The following is a 17,650-nucleotide window of genomic DNA, read 5'->3' as shown; positions in this document are numbered from 1 at the left end:
GCCACTCCTATTGGCCCTGGTCCTGGAGCCAGTGGCTACATGGATTACAAGAGACCCAGATGTCCGAGGCCTAAGGTGGAGGGAGAGATGGGAAGACCGTATCTCCCTCTACGCAGATGATGTTCTGGTGTATATAGCTTCCCCCGCACGATCCCTTAACGCACAGCTGGATATCTGCTGGGTGTTCGGGTCGGTGTCAGGGTACATGATAAATTGGGATAAATCGGTGCTCTATATTTTACATGTATCACCTCCTAAATTGCCATGGGGATGTATGGTCAAGATAGTATCTGACAGCTTTAAATATTTTGGAATATACGTGACGTCTGACCCAGACGAATTCCAGGCGCTCAATCTTCAGGCACCGCTACAAAGACTAAGACGAGGTATTAAGCATTGGAGAACATTGCCACTCACCCTATTAGGCAAGGCAGCACTTTGCAAAATCATGGCTCTGCCTAGATTTTTATATGCCCTCCACAATACACCCTATTGTGTGCCCGACTCTTATTTCAAAGCAATAAATTCTGAAGTCACTAATCTCCTCTGGGACAATAAGCCTGCAAGGATAGCCACGTGCAAATTGGTCAGGAGCTGGTACAACGGACTCATTGCCTTACCCGATATCCGTGCATACTACTGGGCCTCGCAACTGATGACAGTCAATCTGTGGATTCACATGCCTGATACTGACCCAGCATACTGCCTTGATAAGGTAACCATGGGACCTGGGGGAATTAATAGAGTACTCTACAACAAGAGGAAAACAACCGGGCTCATGGGACCGACAGCACATACAATTCACCTCTGGCAACAGCGACACAACACCTCGGGTGGGCCGATAAGCTCACGCAACACACCCCATTTGTGGAACACCGGCAGACTAGATACCCTGGGAAAGAGCAAAGGGTTTCAGAAATGGGACTTGATAGGAATCTCCCGGCTGGGGGACCTATGGAAGGTCGGTAAGGTGGTCACCTTTACTTACCTACAAGAACACCACGAGATGGCTCCTGGGGAACAGTTTAGGTACATGCAGGTTAAACACGCACTAGAAACAGCACTTCCAGCAGCTGACATACTCCCTGGATCGTCCCGATTAGAAGACTGACTAGGGACTGATTATTTACACAAGAAGGCGATCTTCCTTACATACCGGAAAATTATTAATAACCAGACGGATCCCCTGACACGACTCCGAGATACCTGGCAGGCGGAGGTTGGGGACTTGGATGACACGGACTGGCAGGACACAATCGCGTCGCCTAGAGAGGTAGCGGTCTCCTCCAGAATGCGCATCATCCAACTAAAAATACTGCATAGGACCTACTACACAAGAGTGACACTACACAAGATAGGTGGAGCCTCAGACCCATACTGTTTGCGCAGATGTGAGGAACTAGGCACATTTTACCATACTCTGTGGGAGTCTCCAGAGATCACATCATACTGGACAGCAGTAATGGATATTATCACGGAGGTTAGCGGGAACATTGTTGTGCTTTCTCCCAAGTGCTGCCTATTAAACATATGGGAACCGACGGACCTCAACCACGCGGATAGACAGTGGGCAACGACGGGGATGATGGTAGCAAAGCGAAACATTGCTCAGAAATGGGGAGCAGCACAAACCCCAATCGTGACAGAGTGGTGTAGGGACATGGACATGATCATGGTGGCCGAAAAAGCTACATACATTCACAGAGGGTGCCTCAAGAAATGGGGGCGGGTATGGGGCAAATGGAATGAATACAGAGGTCATATATGTACCCCTCCTGCCGTAGACCGATGAGGCGTAATAAGCGAAACTGTATAATATGTCCATCACTGTATATTTTATTGCTCTATGAGATATTGTCCAAATATTCTCTCCTGTATAGGAAATGTATTGTAGATTGTATATTAAATAAAATAAAATGTTCCACAAAAAAAAACTATAAATAGTGACGGCTAAGGCAAAGCTCCAGCAACAACCATCCACAATGCCCAACAGGATATTTGCGCTACAGTGACGAACATTCGCGACGACCTGCCTGCTCTTGGCGCTACTTTGCGACCATCAGTGATGTTCCTGCTGCTCCTTGCGGTCACCTCCGCCAATGGTGAAACTGTTTGCACTGGTCTTTGAAGGTAACTCTTTAAGCTGGACTAACCTGGCCCCTGTATCCAGACTGTTCTCCATCGCCTTCAGCCTGAACTTATCTGAAATCTCTCAAATTTTATATCTTTGGTTCTAATGATTGGATTATTGTCATTTTGGTGTCAAATAATGTTTTACATTTTCCTATATTTTTAAGTCGAGCCTAGAGTCGGCACGCATGCGCTGCTCTTCGAGACTTGCTGTACTGGAGCATGGAATAGAAGCCCTACCCACTCTCTGCCCATATTTGTCATTGGTTGTGCCGTTGTCCTTCGTAAATGCAGGCTTCTGATTGGATAAAAGGCTTGTCAGTACCTCCTTAGTACTGCCTTGTCTTCATTTGTAACCTCCCATGGCTACTGGCCTTTTACTTCGGTTCTTACATGGTACGTGTTATTTAGTCTTGTTAGCACTATTTTCTTTATTGAGTTTCTCTTACTGCAGGCACAACGTGCTTTGCTTACATTCAGCGCACCATGTGCGCTTTCACTTTCAAGCAGTCGGGACAATGGCGGCCTCTTCCTCCCAATGCCATAAGTCTCGCATTTAAATGCAAGACATATTGCATTACAAATATTTACATTTTTGCCTCCGATGCCTTGGAACTAATTATCTAGCATCCAAGACACTTATGTTGCTGAGATGAAATGTTTTCTGGAAGGCGCACTGTTGCTGTGAGCAGGGAGTGACCATGGCTGACTGAAAGCATGCCTCTGGTCTTTGAGTGTGCATCGGACGCGCCTCTGAACTGCTCTGGGTAGGACTCTTTTTTTTGCAAAAACATTTTTATTGCATATTTTCAATTACAAACACCTTGCAGTAATTACTCTCGCGCGGATGAACATATCCGATTGCCAGAAATCTGTACCCATCAGCGCTCTTATATGCATAAACACCCTCCCTCCCCCCCCCCCATGTCAGTGTGCCATAGTACAAGGTATAAGGATGATTCTCTCTTTTAAACTGCCGTGTCATTGGTTGCGGGCTACTCCCCCCTACAATAGCCAGGCTCAGTTCCGTAATTAAATGTAGTGTATTCACTCCATCGCTTGTGTTCTACCCGGTATATCTCTATTACTGCATTTCCGCTGGCTGCCCCGTTATAGCATCGTCCTCCACTTCTTCCGGTACCCACCCTTGGAGCTCAATCACCAGTGCCTCCCATGCACGTGCCATGTCCAGCGCCTTTTCATCATTCCCCCGCAGCGCTAACTGTAGCCTGAACGTGCCCTCACTACCTGCCCATTTGGTGAAAGTCGCTCTCCATCTCGCAAAGCTGGGACCGACTCTCGATTTCCAGTGCAAGGTGATTTCTCTTTTGGCCAAAACTAGCCCCATATCGCAAAACTTGCTCGTAATTTTCCACCTCCAGGTCCCGCCCTGTCACCTGGTTTAAGCAAGCCATAACCTCGTCCCAGTAGCGACTTAGTGACCCACAGGACCAGAACATGTGTTTGAAGTCTGCCCCTTCCTTCCCGCACCGAGGGCATCGTGGTGTAGGGCCCCCGAAGTACTGAAATAATTTAGCTGGCGTCAAATATGCCCTATGCAAAGTGAAGTATTGCACTAATTGAAACCGGGCATTACGCGTGCTCTTCCAGGCTCGTCTCTGTAGAGCGGGCCACGTCAGAGCAGGGATAGGCTTCCCAATGTCTATTTCCCATTTGTCCTTTAGGGCGTTCAAAGGGGCTAGGTGTTCTGTCGTCAGTCTCCGGTAGAGGCACGTAATGGCCTTAATTGTGCCCGCTGCCATAACCACATTTTGACACCCTGCGGCCGTCTGGGGTTCGATAGCCCCGTGTTCCAGTGCCTCTGGAGACCTGCCACCAGGGCTGGGTGGAGTAAATAGTCTCCCCTCGGGATCCCAAAGGAGTCCCACAGCTCCTGGAAGGGCTGAAGCACGCCATTGAGGTATAGGTCCCCCACCATCTGTACCCCGAGGTCTTCCCAATTAGCCAATCCCGACCTCTGGGTGGGACTCATATTGCAGTCACTGGAAATGATCAGAAATAGAGGCCTCATCTAGTTAATTAGTATCTCGAAGTGACCCCGCTTCCTTGGCGTGGCCTTCAGCCCCCCTGCGTCTCCTGGGAATATAAACATCTCCGTAGCTCATCCTCGTGTGACAGAAAGACACTATCTTCAAGAACACCATCTGAGAGCAGTCTGCCCAGCCCTGCACAGAGTTTAAGTGTCCTTGTTTAAACCCACTCCAATCATTTCTAAGGGTCACCACCTCTGCAGAGACATTAAAGTGCAGACAGTCTTGGGCACAGAAACATGACCACATTTTAAGCATTCCAGGCACTGACGTAGAATTTAATATCATCAACTAACCACAGGTGTGTCAGTTTGAAGCTCAGTAAATAGTCTTTATTTTGGTAATCCATCCATACTCAATGATTTCCGCCATGAAATCCTAAGAACTAAAAACTGAATCCACTGTGCCATTAATCGAACCTGCAGCTCACTGATTGTGTCAAGAGCTCATCAGTAGGTACAGGGGTCCACCACCAGGTTTCTGACCGCTCAACCGATTTGCCAAGCAAGGTAAAAGTGATAAATGAGTTTTAAGAAACATTTCATTAGGGTGAAACTTATCTAATATAGAGCGCGTCGTTCCAGAGCCTTGCTCCTTCTTAGCACTGCACGAAAAAATGCCTCGTTACCCACGCCAATACCTTTTGTTTTATAGACTTGTTTTCTGCTTTGCCCCTCTTTCTCTCTTTTCCACTGCCTCACTCCTTGCTGTAGTCCCTGCCTCTTTTATGGCCGTAGTGCAGTCAGCTAGAACAAAAACAAATGGCAGAAACATTTCCGAGTCGTTGACAGCATTCACACAACTTCACGTTGGAGTTAGTGCCATGAAAAAACAAGCATTGGCATAGCCAATAGGTCTCGCTTTTGGGACCTTAAGTGTTTATTTTGAAGTAATTTTGAAGCCAAAGCTGCAAATGTTTCAAGACTGTCCCTCGAGGCTTCTACAGAATAACAGCCCCATATGGAACAGGTAAGTGTTGGCAACACAGCTCTCTGTGCGTGCTAACACGAAGACAAATTAGGGCTGCGGGGCGCCGCAACTCTCCATGCAGGCTTAATGCCGATAAAGTGATTAGATAATACAAACAATGCAGAGTAGTCGAAGCAAGTTCCTCACTTAAACAGTGCAGACGAACTGATGCAAGGAACGCTCCGTCCGACCCTCTGAAAAAAATCTCACCGCTTCTCCACGGAAGCCAGTATCGGAAAGGCAGGCGGATGCAGAGGCTCACAGGAAAGCACGAGCCGAATGCTGAACTGCTGGGCTTGCGTCGCTGCTCACGATGAAAGGCCGAAGTCGGGAGAGCATGTAAACAGGAAGGCTTCAGGCATCTCTCCTGCGATGATAATGAAGTCCAGACATGCAGGGAAAAGGCTCCTCTGGCAATACTCAAACGAGTCCGCAACAGTGCAGGAGGCAGGGGAGTGATTAAAAAAAGCGCTGTTTTGGTTTTTTTTAAGTTAGAATGTGCGCGACCTCCATGCGCTTCTATTAAGCAAGCAGACACAGAAGTCCACTTCGGCCAGTGTCGACAAAAGTGAAAGCGTTTCCCTTGCGGGAGCAAGCAGCACCAGGAGCGTTAATTGCTAACTCATGGCGCCAAAGCTCGCTCCCGCAAGGGAATCGCCAAACGCGCACGCGTTGCCATTGAAGGCAATGCAACGCGTGCATGTTTTTGCCTGCAAAGCTGTGTCGATTACAAAAGGACTTTTTCCTATGTAGCGCATGAGCACTGCGTAGGCGAGACCTAACGAGTAGAATATCCTTTTCTCAAAACCAGGGGCCATAACTAGTCAATAAGCACCTTTCACCACAAGTACCTAAAAATAGTTTTATCTACTTCCATGTACTCTCATTCCTTATATAATTTGATTCGCCCTATTATAGTGCTCTGACACCTCTGGGTAAAGTTTAATGCATAAATACATGTATTGCTCTTGCTTAATGTAGTTGAAGAAGTCCATGTTTTTAACTTGCCCCAGTGCTTCTTCCGTTCCCTACTGTCTTGCTGCCTCCCTTGTGAGCGCCTCCACCACCATCTGCTGCCCTTTCCCTCCTGCCCACAACCAACCCCTGCTTCCATTAGTTTCATCCACTCCAGTGCTTTAAATGGGCCGGTACGGTCCGGTACTGAGTACCAGTACTTTGGTATTTTGAGAGGGAGAGTACTGGCACTTCTCAAGATAGACGTAATACTTCTAATTAGAGAGTACCGGCACTTCTCAGAAACAAGCAAGTACTCTGGTACGGAGTACCTGCACTTTTATATTCCTGTGTCAAGCACTCATCCACTCCTTATGTCTATTTTTGCAGTTTGCTATTGCTCTAACGTGACCCGAGTGCTTTTACATCAGCAACAGTTACATCACACATGGGGCGAATGCATTTTGTTAGGTACAGGGATATTATCTTCATTATGCACTTATGTCTATAGGTAACCGGTGTTACCGTGGCATAACGCCCCTGGGGAATATAATGCCCTAGCTTGTTCTCTGTGTAATTTCTTCCATGTTTTCTAGAGGTAAAGCCTGGTGTTTCAACAATGTACTTGATGTGGTACAAATGGCTCAAGAAAGCCGTCATAGCACTTATTTTCAATACATGCAAGTATGAAACTGTGCGGTAATCAAGATAGCACACATTCCCTTTTGCACAGAACCACAAATAGCCACAAAGAGGCTCTAGAAGAGGTTTGACAAAAGTATAATAAACTGTTTTCTTTTTTCGTAATTTTCAGAAGAAAGGGAGACGTAGTGGCCTCTCCAGTATAGTTTATATAGCAGGCGCAGGTAGATGACATCGACATCAAGTTCATGTTAAAGCAGTACTAAGCAAGATTTCATATTTGTGCTGTGGCGTGACAAGGTATTCCTATGGCACTTCCAGGTTTACAGATGAGATCAGTGAGCTGTTAAGAACCTAATAATTCCAGGTCAAAGTGGCTGTATGTGGTGTGTTAAGATGGTAAAAGAAACACTCAGACATTTCACTTGGGGCAGTAACTTCTCTAGTGAGCTGAAACTCTATGTGTTCCGAAAGTGCTAGTTGGTCAGAAGTGCAAAAATAAAGTCAAGCACCAAACCTGACAGGCGTACGGCCCAAAGCAGACTAGATTTTCATGTTAGAAGGCCAATATTGAAGTAGCGACATCAAAACTCATCAGTGCTCCAGTCACCACCATTCACTTGTTACGATCACTAAAAGTGGTTCCAGTTACAGACACTACCAGTGACAATATCAGTACCTAAATACCCACTGAACTTCAGTACCACTACCACCAGTTGCAACCAGTACCAGCACCCCCACTCACCATCATTGCCAGCTGGAATTCCCAATTACACTAACAGTGACCCCAAGCCATCACTGCTATAAATCCCCCATTTATCATCTGTGCCACTGTCACCAGTCATCTCATCATCAGTATCTGTGCCCCAAGGTACCATCAGCACCCACAGTCCAAAGTCACTGTCAGTGCCGATGCGCCAGTCACCAGCGCTACAACCCACTAAGACTGCCAGTGCCGCTGTCACCATCATTATCAGTACTAGTGAACGCAGTGCCCTCAGTGCAAGTGCCCTAGTCACCAGCATTGCCAGTACCTCCAGCAACCTGCGGTACCAGAGTACCCATTCATAATCAGTACCGGTGTCATTATTATATGAGTACCCACAATTATCATCAGTACTAATGCCCCCAATCACAATCAGTGCCACGGCAACGAGTATCATCAGTACCACAGCCCACAGGGCTCATCAGTACCACAGCCCACCGTGCTCATCAGTAGCACTATCCTCAGTCACCATTAATGCCAGTGTCCGCAGTCACAATGACGACCAGTGATGCTATCAGTACCATTACCTCCAATCACCATTAACATGTCTGCCTCGGTCCCCATTAGTACCTCCGTCACCTGTCATCATAATCACAAAGGTCCCCAGACACCATCACAACTGATGTTACTAGCAGAACCTGTATCCCTACTCACTATCAGGGACACCAGTCAACTTCAGTGATAGTTCCCCAACACCATCACCAGTAATTCCGGTCACTGCCAGTGCCACGTCATTATAATCGGTGCCTCCCTAATCATTCACAGCTGCAATGCCTACAGTCACTATCAGTACCTCTTCTCCCAGTCGCCATCGTGGTCAGTGCATCTAATCACATTCTATACCACTTGCCCCATAATCCTCATAAGTGCCCCCAGTTACCACAACACCAGTATTCTATAGTCTCTATCACTTCTAGGTCCACACCCAACATCAGTACCGCTTTCCCATTTCCCTTCAGTTCTATTGCCCTCAGTCACCATCAGTACCACTGCCTCCAGTCACCATCATTTCCGGTGCCCCCAGTCATCATCACTCTCTGTGCCTCTCAGTCAGTCACTGTCAGCAGCACTGTCTCCAGTCACCATGAATTCCAGTGACCCCATTCACCATCACCTGCACTGCCTCCAGTCCCCATCAGATCCGGTGGCCACGTAACCATCACTCTGTACCTCTCGGTCACCATCAGCTGTCCTGCCTCCAGTCACCATCACTCTCTGTGCCTTCCATTCACCATCAATTCCAGTGCTTTCAGTCCCCATTACTACCAGTACCCCCAGTCACCATCAGTGCCAGTGCCCCAACAGTCACCATTAGTAGCCCTACTTCCAGTCACCATGAGCACCAGAGCCCCCAGTCACTTCAAGTACCCAGGCCATGGTAGTAGAGCTCCCCATAACCACCAATAGCAGTATGGCCAGCCCAAATTAGTGCCAGTGTTGATATTTGAATGATACATGCTTTCAAGTTGCTACTAATTAAAAAATATATTTTGAGATCTGTTCCCTTGAGAGGGGCCAAATGCATGAGAGATATTCAAAGGTTGAATCATAATATACCTACTCTGCAAGTGGCACTGCAGGAAAGGATTCACAACAAGATATCTCTCCAAACCAAAGGTGGTATATACCATTTGTGCCAATGGAAAAGCATAGTGTTTTTTATTACCAACATTTTTACAAGCTATTATCTTTCCTATCATTTCGTAGTCTAATGCAAATCTTTCAAGATTGAAGTAGCACCCAAATATGCACTAGGCTTACGAAAATAATCGCCTTTGCGAAATCACATGCTCTAATTTCCTTATTTTTTTTAGGAAAACCTGTGACTAACCTAACTATCCTGCAGCTATAATGAATGCAATGGGAGGTGCAAAGATGGACAACGGAAAATCCTGCAAGGAAAATGGAACTGTGGGAACGGTTGCAAAATAAGAGACACTCTACACATATGGGCAGAGACAAACTCGCAAAAAGGCAAACTTAAACTCGCCAAACAGAGACCTGAACCTTGTCCCTCATCCCTCCCTTCCTCCTGCCAGCAAAAAAACAAGCATTTGCAATGCAATAGGTCTCCCATTACTGTAAGTTTGAGCTATTGGCGTTGCAAGTAATCATGTAATGCCAATAGCTCAAACTTTCAGTAATGCGAGACCTATTGCATTGCAAATGCTTGTTCTAAATTGGTGTGGGATTTTTCTTCTGTTGTGTTTTCACTGTATTACTGTTTGAAGTTCTGCATAAATACTTTACACGTTGCCACTAAATTAAGCCGGATTGCTATGTGCGTCGTGCCAGAGGGTTAACTTACCTATCTTACATTTATCTCGGCTACGGTTATAGTGAACAGAGGAACCAATTGTGCCTGAGATAGGCCCGACATCCAAATTGCTGTTCAGTTTATGGATCACTTTGGCCACATAGACACTATGATTGTGAGTGCACCTGGAGCTTTGCAGAGGGGAAAGCATGCCAGGATGGAAGTAGACTGAAAGAAGCTGCTGTGAGAGGAAAGTAAGCAAGCCTTGGCTGGGAGCTACAGGCATCCTTGGAAAAGAGTATAATTCAATTCACATATGGGGGCTGACCGAGGATCTATAGCCCAGAGTCAGACCCACTGCACTCAACTTTGAGTGATTTTGTCCCCCAATAATAATATACGAATATCATTTTTTTAATGAGGGTCAAGTTATTAATCATAAGGCACAATTTTCCCACTTTGTTGGTTACAAAGCAATAACTTTTACAATGAATTCTGGAGATAAATTCCTGAAAATATTCCAATCAATCGGAGCCTGGCAATGGAACCTGGAGCATTATTTGGTAACGGCATCACTTTCTCTCTGTTAAGAAGATTCTATGCTGCTCCTTATCAATGACTAGCACTGGAAGCAGCCCCTCACCCAGCCCCTGGGTTGCTTTCCATCTATAATGTACTGGCAAAATGACCTTCTAAGCAACGGCTAAAAGAGGGGGCTATAAGCTCTATATTACATTAGAGCTGCTATTGTGAGCACTTATTCAGTTTTGTTATATCTACTTTAACTGTAGCATCCTTTTCTTGCTCTCAAATGTTTCTCACTTTACATGTTTATTAATAGCCATCATCCCCTAAACCCAATATCAGGCGTGAAAAGTAAACATCTTCCAAGGAAATATTCATTTTCCTTGCAGCGTTTTTCACTTCTTCACCTTAAACCCTGGATGGATTTTTAAAAAACCTTGACCATCCACTACATGAGGAACTTGGGAATCAAATTTGATCGAGAGCTCTCTTTCAAACCCCACATTCAAGCTAATAGGCCTCCTGCTTTGCCCTATTAAGATCCTCAAGAAAGATACCCAAAGTGCTCCCAGGGTCCACTCGGAAAATGATAGAACACTCTTTGGTCACCTCAAGGTTGGACATGCGAGCGCCCTTTATCTAGCAGTACCAGCAGCTCTCACCCGCAAGCTGCGGAGGGTTCAGAATCCAGCCGCAAGGCTGATTCATAAGCTGCAAAGATGGAAGTTTCTCCCTACACCTGAAGCAACTTCACTGGCTTCCAGTGGACAACAGGATTAAATTTAAGGCCTTAAGGATCACTCAAAGAGCAGTTAATAATAAGGGTCAGGTTTACAAAAGAGATAGATTTCTAGGGTATGTACCCTCCAGATCACTTTGCTCTGCTAACCAGGGTGTATTGACTATATCCAGGATTTGCAGAGCCAGAAGGTCAGGGCGTTGCTTTTCTTATTTGGCTGCGAAGCTCTGGAATTAGTGACCGGTCAACCTGCAGAAGTCCACACCAGAAAATTGTTTTAAAAACGGTCTTAAACCTTCCTTTTTTGGTAGACACTGGCTTATGAATGATGACTTACTCACTTACTGCAGCACCGGGAGGCTTCTGGTGAAGCAGCTGTGCACTCTATACATTTTATTCATTCATATAGGATTAAAGATTTTCTTTAAGTAACTTGTATTATTTCAACCCGAATTTGTTATTGATATAACTGCTACATTTTTATAATGTTCTGGAGGTTAAGAGACTGTGGTAATAAACAAATCAGGCCAATGAAACCTATTGAACACCAATTGGTGATTTGAGTCTCTAAAACATGCTGACACTTGGTGGAATCTTAACCTTAATAGTAATTGTGTTTTACTTTCGAAACCTCGTTTTCTTATTGAGAGATACTGAGAAAAGAAAGGATCTGGGTGCTAATGTTTGAGAACTGAGTATTTACTTAACAATATTAAATAATGACAAGTGATTCAAATGACTAGGGATAGGCCCATTAGGTTTACAGCTTTGGTAAAAGCAAGTCACAGGTGTTAAAAATACTGATGTTTTGGCATGTTATCTCGAGGAAAGATAAATAAATTCTTACCTGGACCACAGCAGAAATCACCGTAGGTAAGTCGAATAGAGGAAGCCGCAAAATGTTAAACAAAGAAATAGTTGTAAACACCTTTGATGCAGTTAAAATATTGTCTTTATCGAAATAAAAATAGACTCCAAAAGTAGCCAAGGACACCTGAAAAACAAAAAGAGTATTGAGAAAAGAATTGTACATCCATTATAGTTGCCATAACTTGAAATACTATATCATCATTTTAATGCACTGTTTGTCATGGGTGTGCCTACGTAATACGTCACAATTCAAGGTGACATAAATAATCATTGCCTGAGAGTACCTGTGTGCTTTAAGAAGTGCCGGAGCTCTCCGATTCAAAGTTAAACCCCCACTGAGAAGTGCAGGTACTCTACCCTTAAAATTAAAGAAGTGCAGGTGCTCAGTTCCGGTGAGTACCTGCTCATTTAAAGCACTGAATATAGTGAAGTACCGCACAAAGTTTCAATTAAAAAATATAAAACAGCTGTTGCAATAGCGACGATAAATTCAGGATCTTTCCTGAGTCACATTTAAACGCACGTGAAAATCCATTAGAAAAACCTGTTCCCTGGGGAGCTAAATCTATTAAGAAGATCTTCTGCTAACTGTCCTGAGCTTTTATCTGTGCTGAGACATGTGATGCACAGCACTGTTCTAGAACTTTCTGTCACTGTGATTGCACCGTTCTTATCCCACGACCTGCACTATTTTAAATTTGGAAAGTCACTTTCAAGAGCCACCTCCTACTGTCCTGGTTCCTATTGCAGTTCCGATGTTGTGCCCATCCGCAGCTGCTTCAAGGGCCCCGGGGAGAAAGGCAGCGAGCGGCCTGTAGGGTGTTGGGTAAGCAGGTTTTGAGAATCACTCTGTGCAATGATGTTGAGATATATCTTCGGTTCAGGAAGCACTGATGAGACAACGGTGGGCAGGTTAACAGGTGAGAGAAATCTGGACGGGACTGCTAGCATGTTTGGGTAGATACAGTCACAAACTTACTTTAGGCCCCCAGGGATCTGTTGCAATGGGTTGGTTTTCAGCTGTGAGGGGCTTCTCTTCAATATGACGATGGATTTAGGTCTGTTAGAGAGGAATGATGCATGCAGGCAGGGCCGGCTTTAACGTTAATGGCGCCAGGTGTGACAATGTTTATAGTCGCCTCCCCAATGACCAACTCCGCCACTGATTCCTTCACTACCACCGTTAAACAGCGCCTCTCAAGTCTCCATAACCACTCTCTCCCAGATGCATTTAATTCGCTTTATAGCACCACTCATACCACTCAGGGGGGCAACTAGTGCCAAATTTCTGGGGAAGGGGCTAATAAAGATTTTTTTTTGGGGGGGGGGGGGGGGGGGTAATATTCTTCCAGCAGACAGAGTGGAGATGCAGGGGCTCTAAGAAGGGGTGAAAAAACAACAAAGCCTCGTTAACAAGTAAATGGTCTTTTAAAGACCTGTGAAGTACTACTGTGCGGCTGCAATGAGACGGACGCCAGACTGCCCAGCCCACAGCAGGTCAAAAACTGTCTATGTGTCTGCCGGGGAAGCTGTCTCAGCTGAAGCCCCTTCAGCCCTATAGGCGTTGGGCGCCTGATACCACTGTAGGGTGTCAGAGCATTTTACATCCCACACACATTACACACAGACAATCGATCATGCGTGTGTACATCAGGTACAGGAAATGTTACATAGGACAAAGGGCTACAAGGTGTAGGAGTCGCATGTCATCTATACTGGCAGGCAGTAGAGTTTAAGAGTGCTTGGTCTGGAGAAGCACAAACTCATAATTTAAAACGTACCACTATGATTGGGGATTCTCTTTAATAATAAGATAATATTATCAATAAGAATTATTGATTTCTACCCAAATGAACATTTTTTGCAACATTAGGATAATTGTACTGGTCTCTTTACCAGTTCGTTGTCAAAATACCGAAAAATGTGTGAACTCTAAAAACTAGTGACTTTCACTTCTCCCTATTCATCACGAGCACACCCCTCCCTCTCTCCCTTTTTGAGCAACCTCTTGCATCGTCCTATTGTCAAATAATTTTGATCTAACTCAAGTATATGAAATAAATATACTTAACTTAAATAATTCATGGTGCTTCCTTGTTTTACATTAACTGTATGTTTTGAATAATTCTATCCTTGCTATCAGGGTATGTAGTACCCCAGTAGTCCAAATTGTATTGATTACTAGTGTTTGACTGATATAGCGACACATGCAGGATAAATCACAATTTGTTTTCCTCTAAAGCAGTCACGGGCCACTTTTTTCATTATCGCATTGTACCCAGGTCTTGTGACGATTATTGGGTTACCCCATTATTTTGTAGTGATAGGCAAGGAACATGGCAGCAGGTGCTTTTAAAACCAGCATATACTTGCAGGAACGGCGCCCCCACCAGAAGTCATCGCCCGGTTCAGTGGCACAGGTCGCGCCACCCTAGAGACGTCCCTGGGTACAGGGCTATACCCACATCAAGCACTTATTTTGCTGGCAAAGCTTGGGCCACCCGATCAAGTACATGGAAGAGTAGAACTAGCAGTGAGAAGCATTGAAGCAGGCACCTACCAGCAAAGCTTAAGATGTCTGTGGAAGAGGGTGGGCATTACATGAAGGTGCTGGCTTCAGGGATAGGGGTATGATGTATGGGCGAGAGGGCTCTGGGGTCTTCTGGTGTGTTGCCTAGAGGCCAGTGGGACAACGGTAGCACAGAACCCTAGTAAACAATGTGTGTGTGTAGCACGCTTTATAAACCCCTGATTGATTGATGCACCAGCATTTGCAAGTGTGCTTGAGTGCGAAAAAAGTGAGCAGCCAAGAAGCATTTTCCATCTGCCAGGCTTTCGGAAAAAAAGTAAAAATACATTTTAAAACACCCAGAAAATTAGATGGGGAGAGGCGGGGCAGCAACAGATAATAACGGGTTGACATGAGCAGCTAAATTGGGGGTGAAGGCCCTCTGGAAAAAAACTTAAGATTAAATAAAAATAAACCATGGAGCTTGCTGGGGAGCACAGGGTGTATTGGGGATGAAAATAGCAAAGGCAGAGTGGGGATGGCAGGGAGAAGAAGCAGAAGTGAAGAGAGCAAGGAAGGCAGACATGCGCTCCAAAGGACGACTGAATAAAAAATAAACATTTGCATTAAAAAACATGTAAATAAAAAGGCGTAGAGGGTGTTACATGGAGGAGTTTGGGAGCTACAGTTGAGCAGGAGGTGGGAGGGCCAGAATGTGAGAGGGGCTGGGCAGGCTGGTGACAGTATGCATCTGTGGGCTCTAACCAAAGCAACGTTATTTAAAAAATATAAATAATTTAAAATGAGCAGAATGCGAGGGATGGATGATGGAAGAGTGGCTGTGGAGGGAGGTGGAAAGCCTTTAAAAGGAAGCAAAGATGGCAAGGATGTGGAGGTAATGGCTAGGTAGGGGAGAGAGAAAGGAAAGACATGCACTTCCATGGAAAGTTGAAACACAAATTAAAATGTAGTTCCCTAATGTCAGGTGTGGAAGGATACAAATCATCTAATAATAAACATAGAACCATCAAAGAACCAATGATCCAGGGATAGGCAAAATATAAGAATATAGGTGAAAGCCATTGGATAAGTAGCAGGGAACTGAAATAGACAACAAACCTATACAACCATGAGCTGGGGGTTAGCCCAAAACCCACTCTATATGTATTGTCTTTGGTGAGACCTACACTACAGTACCCTCGAGTCAACAGTGGATCAAGCCCAAACCAATGTAAAGCAGCAATGCTTTGCAAACTGGGATAAACACCAGACTTAGGATGAAGGCCATTGAGCACAGAACACAGAATTAAGATAGGCATTCAATCAGGAGCAAGGGGCTAACCCAAATCACACTCTATGTAATGTGTTGTACACATTAGGCCTTCAACCACAGACAGCTAAAACTGTCTATAGGCAAAATGTTAAAAGCACAGAGATGGTGCAAAATGAGTAGACACTGACTCGTCGTCGATGCTAGGAAGTAAGAGAGAGCTGAAGGTGGCAATTGTCAACAAGTTCATAAATGAGATGTAAGTACGTCTCCAGGTCACATGGCTGACCAGGGCAAAAGACCACAAACAGAGAAGAAAGCACCCCAGGTGTCATAAATCAAGTTTTGAGGAATCAAAACAATGTGCGTTCAATATTACTTTCTGTTATTTCAGAAATTAGTTACTGAGCACCCCACAAACTGTAAAGATGAATATAAATAAATATGACATACAAAAATAAGGCGCAAAATGAATAACATAAAAAGTAAGTCAAAACATGAGATCACAGTGTCCCATTAGTTAGCACAGAGCTCAGTCCATATTAGGGTGTGCCTTCTTTTCTACAAATGAAGTTCCAGAGTGGGGTGTTTGCATTCCAATGTCCCTAAGAGTTCATATCAGTAATGTGCCTTCACTATAAATATTGAATAAATGTCCTGTATTGATCACACACTCCTCTGATCTCTATAGCCGCTGCTGATGCGTTTCGACCTCCTTCACATGGAACATAATCATTTTATAGAGGTCGTCGCCAAGGTGTTACTTTTTGTAAATGTGGTCACTCTGTATAGAATACAAAATAGAATAATCAATATTGTACAAATGTTTACTATTGTCAGCGTCTGGTTTCACTAGGTAGTTTAATTACATACCCAGCATAGTCAAATGAGTCAAGGACAAGTGAGCTGTGAGTAAAAGCAATACAACGAGTCAGTGGGATGCATGCATTATCCTTAACCCACACCCTATGTGGAATTAACCATGGATGTTCACCCAATTGCTTTGATGAAATCACGTGGAGCTGAAAAATCAATCAAGAGCTGCTAGTTAAGGTCACTTTCACGCTGTGATAGTTAGAAAATGCACTCATTTTGGGGAGGAGGGATTGAATGGCGAGTGTATTTAGGGACAATACCTGTATGGCTGGCTGTCCGCTCACTTGTAAGAACTAAGCAGCTCTCTCCTTACAGCAGCAGCAATGAATAAGTCGCGCTGAGAATAACCTTCTCCCAAAATCGAGACCTATTGGCTATGCCAATGCTTGTTTCTTTGTATTTTGGCCTCTTTTACGCATTTTGAAACGCCATTCAGCCCCAAACGAGTTTGATGCCCCTTAGTTGTTGCGTCACTGAAACGTGTTGCACTCGTTGTAGATTTCGAAACTCTCTCCAAGTGCTTCTTGTTATGCCGTACACTTCTTTTATCCTTTGCTAATGTCCTCCTTGTTGACAGGGATTAAATATTTCTCTAAGTAGATATGTTGCCGCTTACATTTGTGTACCGTTTGATGAGGAAGTGCTGGAAGCAGCAAATTTTCCATGATGTGGACCAGTTTGGTGCTAACATCAAGCACTGCTCAATTTACCACTCACAAAAAAAGTTTGTGATTCGCTCCTGCGTTGTCCTAACTAACAATGCTCCCCGGCCTGCTCTTAACCTCATCTTTGACCCAGGGTACAAATCCAATCTGGTAAACCCTGGTGGGATTCTGGGAGTGTTCACTCGTAGAGTGGGACATTTAATGGTGCCTGAAGGGACACGCGTGCGCACTAAGTTCCCTTTTATTCTGGTGCGGCGATACCAGCACGGTAAATACCAATACTCCGGTTGTGACATCTTCACTGCTCGATATTACCAGCCAGGTTCAATCTGTGGGGTCAGAATTTGGCAGAACATATTTTATCAGACTTTGCTCACCTGACTATTGCATGTCATGCATCTTTATCTCAAATTTCGCCTGTTTTTTT

General features: G+C 44.8%; 1 protein-coding gene across 3 annotated transcripts in view; it reads right to left on the bottom strand.

The window, feature by feature from the left end:
• Positions 1-17,650, bottom strand: part of LOC146805741 (ATP-binding cassette sub-family C member 2-like) — a 417,933-nt gene that overhangs the window by 190,063 nt on the left and 210,220 nt on the right. For all 3 annotated transcript variants that reach the window (XM_085623042.1, XM_085623044.1, XM_085623043.1), the window contains one exon: positions 11,881-12,027. In XM_085623042.1, coding sequence (XP_085479168.1) covers positions 11,881-12,027 — 147 coding nt within the window. The remainder of the gene's footprint in view (positions 1-11,880; positions 12,028-17,650) is intronic.

This window comes from Triturus cristatus, chromosome 8 (genome assembly GCF_964204655.1).
Source record: "Triturus cristatus chromosome 8, aTriCri1.1, whole genome shotgun sequence".
In the NCBI taxonomy this organism is placed as follows: domain Eukaryota; kingdom Metazoa; phylum Chordata; class Amphibia; order Caudata; family Salamandridae; genus Triturus; species Triturus cristatus.
This window is presented reverse-complemented; position numbering and strand designations above follow the sequence as displayed.